A 7,657-nucleotide genomic window follows, 5' to 3' on the forward strand; every position below is an offset into this window, starting at 1 on the left:
GCTGGCAGCACGTCTCCTCTCCAATTAGCATGAAGCCGTGAAAAGTGGAGATGGAGGGTCAAATTCACAATGCCTGAAGCCTCACTAACTTTTGCCATGTTACAGGCACATTTGGAATTCCCAGCAAGGCAAGTGTTTTTAGCATACAAATAAAAACGCCTGCAGAATACCTTGTTCATTCACGCTTTGTCTCCTGAAAAAAGAAGCTAAGAAGAGCTACCTACCTTGTGTGGGGATGGCATCCTACCCAGGGATGGGCACCTCAGCATAAACTCCCCATGGAGCAGATGAATTTTACCTGAGTTTTACTGGTCAGGATGTAATTTCTGCCTTTTGGAAAGTCCTTTAATCAGAGAAGCAGGAGAAGCCTTTGTAACCAGCATAGGCTGTAAATCACACCAGCAAATGTATGGACTAGAAGAACACATAGGGACACTTAAGAATAACACCCACCCATCCACCCCCACCTCCGATCTCTTCACAATCTGATTTGCAACCATGTAAAGACATATATTTCTTGTGGCAGTTTTTTTGAAGAGTTTGTTTGTCTTAGAGGCAGAAATGAAAGGCAGCCTGTGCAAAGCAGAGCCAGGGGCTGAGCAACAGCACTCACATGACTGCTCTTTGCAAGCCTAAAAGCAAGGGACCAAAAGCTACGTGGTACAAGCCCTCTTCAGTGCCACACCAGGATCTGAAACAGCTCCTGAGTGACACCAAGGAGTCCAGGACATAAGTGTCCACGAGTCCATGTCCTGGCGTGACATAAGGAGTCCGGGAGTGTAATGGAGAGAGAGGCTCACATCCCAGGGCAGCCCTGAACCAGCACTTCCATGGGCAGCAGAACCTGCAAAATCCCCTTTTCTGTGACATTTCCTCTCATCTTCTTTGGGTTCAGGTATCATAAGGGATAAGCTCTAATCAAAGTTTTGCCTAAGGGTACAGCATTCCTGGCATCTTTCCCTCACTTGCATTTTCTGATGTCTGAAAGCATCGTGCTATAGACTTCCCCTTGCTGTTACAGCTACATAGGTCTCTACTTTCCATCAGAACTTCGTTTTTGAGATCCCTACTCCTCTACCAAGCCCAGCTGGCAGATGGACACAGGCACATTGAACCAGCCAGTTCAGCCCCACCACTGTCAGCCCCCATCCTTCAGCTCTGACATTACCCATACACCTGCCTGATCTGAACTTCCATCCCTAGGAGTGAGCTACCCAAAACCAAGCCCATCTGGGCAATAAAAGCCCCCTAAACCTTCCATCCTACCCAATCTGGTGAATTTGCTCAGCACACAAGCAACAAAACACTGTCAGAGCTGTTCTTTTCCCTAAGCATGGAGGTAGCTGTTGTGTGCTGGCATCTGGAAGCAGAGAACCAGGGTTCCTGCCCTGCCCATGCAGGTTCAAACTCACACATCCCATCTCTCAGGTAAACATCCTGATTTGTCACACTCACCTTCGCACATTGGCGCTTGGGTCCTCAGCTCCTCCCCGCCCATGGGAGCAGCATGGCCAGGGAGGGAGAGAGCACGCTCTCTCACCCCAGAGCCCTGCAGTCAGATGGCTGTGACGTCCCCTCAGAAAGGTGGGATCTGCCAAGCTGGCCAAGGGAGGAGCTGAGCTGGGGGCAGAGGTCTTACATTAGCACTGAAACAGCGAAGCAGGCACCAGCACAAGCGTGGGAGCACATCCCTCTGGGAGGCAGCATTTACACCCCGCTCTGCCCTGGATGCTGGGGCTTCCTTCAGCCTGCAGGGAGGAGACGTGGGTTGGGACCAGCCAAGCAGAGGGGAACGGTGCCCTGGGCAGGACAACCTCAGGCTGCTGTGCCCAGGCATGACGACAACCCCTTTTCAGACTCCCACAGGGCTCTGGCCTTCCATCCTTGCTGAATCTCAGCCCAGCATCTCCCCCTGCCAACATTATCCACCAACATGCTGTGCTAAAGCCCAGGATCAGAGCCCCTCTCCAAAACCAGAGCAGCTGCCTTCCCTCTCTGCTAAATACCTGGCTCCTCTGCCTGGCCTGTGATCTCTTCCAGCTGCTGTGGCCAAATTGCCCAGGCCAGCAGTCCCTCCATTAACCCCTTCAGCCCGCTGCCTGGTGCTCTGCAGGTTCCCATGGCAAACATCATCAGCTCTGCAGAGGGTTTCAGCTTCCTCATCCTCGAGAAACAAAGCTGGTCATTCCCGCAGAAGTTTTATGCTGTTTTAATGAGAGCTGTTGGCTGCTCAGTTTCTGCCAAGGTTGTAGGTCTCTGTGGTCAGGATGCGGCCCATCTCGCTAAGGCTACCAGCCTTTCCACTCTGGAGGGGCTTGTGGGGGCTGAAAAGCATTTTCACTGCAACTGGCCCTGGGTTTCCAGATACCACTTTCCAGAGCAATCAGGTCTCTTAGAAAATTAATTGATCTGCTCTTACTAGATCACCTACCTCACCTCCCCAGCTGCTGGTTCTCATGTTCAGGTTTCCCAGAGCCCAGGCAGGGCTGCTGCCCTGTCCCCCTGACACAGGGAAGAAATCCAGGGCTCATCTCCAATGACAGCTTCTCACCTGTGAGATTTGCTTCCCAGGGGAAAGGATGTTACAAATGGATGAACCCCAGAGGGCACAGGTGCTCTGTAACTCACCCAGACATCTACCATAAACTTTTAGACTCGATAACTTGGAAATTCAGATTATAAATGTGCTGCAGTGATGAGCCAGAAAGAGCATAAAAACTTCCAGCTGAAAAGGGGTATGAAATGGCTCAGAAATGCTGGCACTTCAAATTAATTTTTTTCATTGAAAAAAGTGAAAAGATGAGCATTACCCACATGCCCTGGTCCCTGGCGTGATGCTCACACCCTCTGGTGCCACAGGCCACCCACGAGCATCACGCCAGGGACCAGGGCATGTAGCATCCCATGGGATCTGCTCGGGAAGGAAGTAGGGGCCATGCCTACTTCAGATTTTCATCTTCAGCAAGATGGCAAATCTTACATATGTGTGAACATGCATGAATCAAAACAGAAGTGCCTGCCCAGCCGCTGGGAAGTGACACCACGGTGACTCATGTAATTCTGTTTAAAACAATCCTCCCCCTCACCTTCTCCCCTCCATAGGATGCACCTTGGAGGCTTTCAGCACAGAGCCCAGTGAGCTTATCCTCCTCTTCTACCTCCTTACACCACTTTTGGAGTGTCTCATGTGACCATGGAGTTTCTGAGGTGACCTCTCCTACCACTGAGCTCTGCCAAAGCACTTTTGCAGCTCACTCCAAGTACAACAAGCAGCTTTCTTTTCCTGGCTTTTTTTTTTATTATCTTTTTTTTTTTTTTTTTACACTCCATAAAAACCACTGCAGGTCTTCTTTCACATTCACGAGATCTCCTGGAAATTATTGCCATTTCCCATACATAATACATATTAAAAAAAAAAGAAAAGGTCAACAGACAAAGAGCCGCTCGTTCTGAACTCCCTGCAGACACAGAAGCCAATGCAAGTGAGAGGGAAATCAGTTTTTGCGGACAAAGGCTGGCTAGAGGTGACCACATGCACTAAGCAAGCCACGTAACACTGAACGAGACCACTTGACCACACACATCGGAAACACTTGGGAAGGGATGGAGGAAGAGATGGCTTGGAGCTGAGCTTGTCAGGTATTTTTGGTGTAAAATCCAGCAGTTACAGTGTTATCTGATGGGAAGTAACTCAGATGAGGATTGTGGAGACGTTCAAGTATTCTAGGGCTGTTCTTAAATAACAGATGGGAGGATAATAGCTCAGCAGGGTAGCCTGATAGCTTCGGTTAAGTCCCCTGCTTTAGTTAAAAGCACATCCAGTACAAAGGCAAACGCAGAAGTACAGGAAATACCACACCTGAATGGATCCACGGTCTGGTTTGGTATCCAGTTACACTGTGGTCAATACCTGACACTTCAGAGGCCGGAGCAGGAGAGGGGATTTTCACCTGGTTGTGCAACAGTGTCCTGGGAAAGGAGCCTCCTCCTGCCACCCCAGCCCATTGCTCCCTGAAACATGACACAGGAGAGGGGAGGAGGAAAGCTGGAGAAAAAGCAGAACGAATATTCACTCCCACCACCTCTGCGTTGCAAAGGTGGTGCTTTTCATTTTGCTTTCTTCCCCGCTGCTGCTGTTTATTGCTTGAAACTTTAAATAAGGGTCTTTTCAAAAATAAGAAGGGAAGGAGATAGGAACAGAGAACACACTAAATGGATTTCTCATTGCTCCCCAGGAATCTGGAAATACAGTAGTGGGTGCACACTCTGTGGATAAAAACCTAAAAAAGCACTTTTTCATTTTTTTAAAAAAAGGACAATGAAAGTTCAGAAAACCTGCCACACTTAAAGCACTTGCATCTTACAGTCACAGCATATGGGAAGTATGACCCACGACAACCACTCCATCTCAGACTAAGTCAATGAGGTTTCTCTATTGCACGTTCATGAAATGTTCTTGTTGGGGTCACAGTTCGGATCAGAGGACCACACCAGCTCTGGTCTCCCCAGGGTGTTCAATTCATCGGGCTGAGTTTCAGCTGGTGGACGGGAGAGTGGATGGGCACAGAACTCAACACTGAGGTAGGAAAGGCAAAACACGAGCCTTCAAAGTTTTTGCCTAACGTCAGTTCTTCTGCAAAGAAAGACGCAGCTTCTCTTTTGCATGAGGCAACGGGGGGGCTGGGAGTGGAAGACAAGATCTCTGACTCGTATTGTAGCAACTGGCCCATGAAACCAAAGTTTGGTGAGATCAGGCTCCGGCGCTGCTTGATGTAATCGAAGGCTTCCTCCAGGCGGAACTTCTTCGTCTTCATGAGATATGCCATGCAGATGGTGGGAGAGCGTGAAATCCCCGCCTCACAGTGCACCAGGATCTTGCCCCCCGTTCGTTTGATGTAATCTAGGGGAAAGAAAGTCATTGCAGACGTCAGTTGTCATTCGGGATGGAGAGGACACTGCGACATGCACCCAGCGCTGGAGGTGGAGCATGGCACACAGCCAGTCCACCAGCAAGGAGAGGCTTGCTCTTCTGTTGGGTACTAAGAGTAACGTAGAGATTAAAAGGGAAGGGGGACAAAACTCAGCCCAAGATGGAGCTGAGCTGCAGATGACACTTGGTTTCAGAATCTGTGGATCCTGATTTGGTTCCTTCCGCATTTTTTAGGAAAGTCCTTCCCTGTCTCCTTCCCACATGCCTATTTCTCTTTTGGAACAACTGACTTCGCAGAGCATGGTGAGACAGAGATCAGGTATCTGGGCAATGCTTGTGTTCACTGTATCTGCATTTCTCCGCCGTACCTGCATTTCTCTGCCTGCGGCTCGAAGTACTGACCCAAGCCCAGCCTCAGGTCTTTCAGAAGCTGCAGGGCTACCTTCCTCTCATCAGCTTTGCTAGAAAAACAGGACTTTTCTTTAAAGTCCAAACCTAACTCCCTGCTTGGCCAGTTAGCAGCAAACAGCAATACCAGGAGCTGAGCCCTTGGTGGGTACCCTTGGGTGGAGAGACTGAGCTCACTCTCTGGGGCCTCACCACAAAGCACACAAGGACGGGTAGGCAGTTGCTAATTACAGCCCGGTTAAAGGATGCTTGGACTTAAGTCAGGATATAAAAGGCTTATGCAAAGCACCCATTTTACACAACAGGAGCCACTGTGGTTACTCACACAACACAATGATTGTTATTAGATTAAAGAGAATGTGCTTAAAATAAGCCCTTTCCATACAAAAATACAGTTCAAAAATAGATGTTCTCTGCTCTATTGCTTTGAGCAATATGTTCAAGCTCCAATTTATGGATAACTGTGCTGAGTGTAGTGCTCAGTGAAACAACACAGGGCTGAGCAAGTTATCATTTGCCTGTCTTCGATTGTCTGCCAGGGGACTGGTGCCACCACGACTGGTTATATTTAACTACTGCACAAAATAAGGAAGACATGGATTTGAGTCATCCCCAGCACCTACACCACATGCCCAATTTTAAAAGAAAGTGAAAACTAAAGTAATCCTCAAAATCTGGGAAATTTCCAAGTGACTCAACAACTATCAGAAGGGGCTGGGGGTGGGACAGAAGAGTGCTGTGAATTAGCATTTCCCTGAAAGGTGTGAGAAGTCCCTTACCAGGAAGGGGAAGGGCTCAGAGGGCACCCTCAGATCAGGTTTTTGTAATTCTGCCTGCATCGACGAAGGAATCAAACTCAGCTGAGCAATGAGTCCAGCGAGTCTGTAACTGGGGTTTTATTCTGTCTCTCTCTCAAATGTCCCTGGAGAGCAACAGCACCGATTTCAACACCAGATCTCCACCCAGGCTCAGGCTGCTCCACCCCACTAAGCCACCCTGTGCCTCTTGAGGAGGACCGTCTCCCTTGTGCTACCTGGCACAGCTCGTGAGCCACTCACCTACCCAGCCACTCACCTACCCAGCCACTCACCTACCCAGCCTAGCATAGGAAGATTTGGGAGGGGATGGCCCTAAGTTTTCTAAAGACCTCCTCATTTTTTTGCATTGGGGTATTTGATTAAAGGGTGAGATACCAGCATGATCAAAAGGAGAAGTGGCAAGTGCTCTGTGATAAGGGGAGACACTGGATTTCTAAGACCTCGGCTTTGGGATCTCTCAGCACAGCAAGGCAATAAGCTGACCCTGCTTCACCTGGCTTTTACAGGGTCTGGCATGCAAGTCCAAGGAACCAATACGGTTTTTCCCTTTACAAAAATCCATAGACTTTGGTGTTATTCAACCATACTTCTTTGCTCCCTGTCATGCTGAAGTTACACCTATTGCTTGCTTTGAAAAGAAAATAAAGCTAACCAGCTCACTCGCCTCCTCTGCCTGATGGCAGTCAAGAGGAGGCATTTTCCTTCCTCGGCCTCCCAGCCTGGAGAGGAGGACAAAGACCTTGCTCTGAATGTCCCTCTTCCTTCCTTCCTCGTGAAAATCCCTTTGCCAGGAGACATGCTGGGGAAGGGAGGGAGCTTAAACTTTTGCTGTGACATCTGGAAACATACAGGAAATAATGTGTCCTCCCCACCAATATGTATTTTAAAATAAATGAATTTAAAAACACATGAAGATCTGGAAATTTGTTAATTTGGACCTACCGATGAAGTCGATGGCTTCCTGGAAGTGTGAGCTAATGTCCGCTGTGTGACTGTCCTCCACCGGGATCCACTTGTAGCAATACTGGTCTTTGAAGGACTCCGAGCTTTTCCTGGAGACGTTGAGCAGGGCTGTGATGTGCAGGTTGGCGAGAAACTCGCACTTGGAAGCGTGATAGGCACTACCAAGGTAGAGAAAAGGCAGGATTTCGACTGGACCGCCCTGGAAGAGAAGGAGCAGAAACATGTAATTCCTTTTCAAGGGTATTTGAGTCCTGATACTCGAGAGAGAGGCAAGGGAGCCTGCATGGGTGCCCGCTCCCTCCCTCGCTGGCGTTTTTGGACCCCAGTGCTGCCGGCCAGTGAATCACTGCGATGGCAAAGCCCACGCAGGAGAAAGGTTTTCATTTTCTTGTCCACATCTGCGAGGTACAAAGTCAGATCCAGCCCACTCATGTGCAGAATGTTTCTGGCTTTCTTTGAAGCGCTGCCGCTCGGGACGCACCCGAAGCGCTTTCATATGTGAGGCCCGTTCCCTCTGAGGCTTTACCAAAATACGGGC

General features: G+C 49.1%; 1 protein-coding gene across 1 annotated transcript in view; it reads right to left on the reverse strand.

The window, feature by feature from the left end:
- Window positions 1-4,514: 4,514 nt before the first annotated feature.
- The window catches only part of DUSP5 (dual specificity phosphatase 5), a gene marked incomplete at its 5' end in the record, with an annotated part of 4,346 nt that continues 1,203 nt past the window's right edge, over window positions 4,515-7,657 (reverse strand). The window contains 2 exon segments of the mRNA XM_009577866.1: window positions 4,515-4,900; window positions 7,099-7,318. Coding sequence (XP_009576161.1) covers window positions 4,515-4,900; window positions 7,099-7,318 — 606 coding nt within the window.

This window comes from Fulmarus glacialis, unplaced genomic scaffold (genome assembly GCF_000690835.1).
Source record: "Fulmarus glacialis isolate BGI_N327 unplaced genomic scaffold, ASM69083v1 scaffold12745, whole genome shotgun sequence".
NCBI lineage: Eukaryota > Metazoa > Chordata > Aves > Procellariiformes > Procellariidae > Fulmarus > Fulmarus glacialis.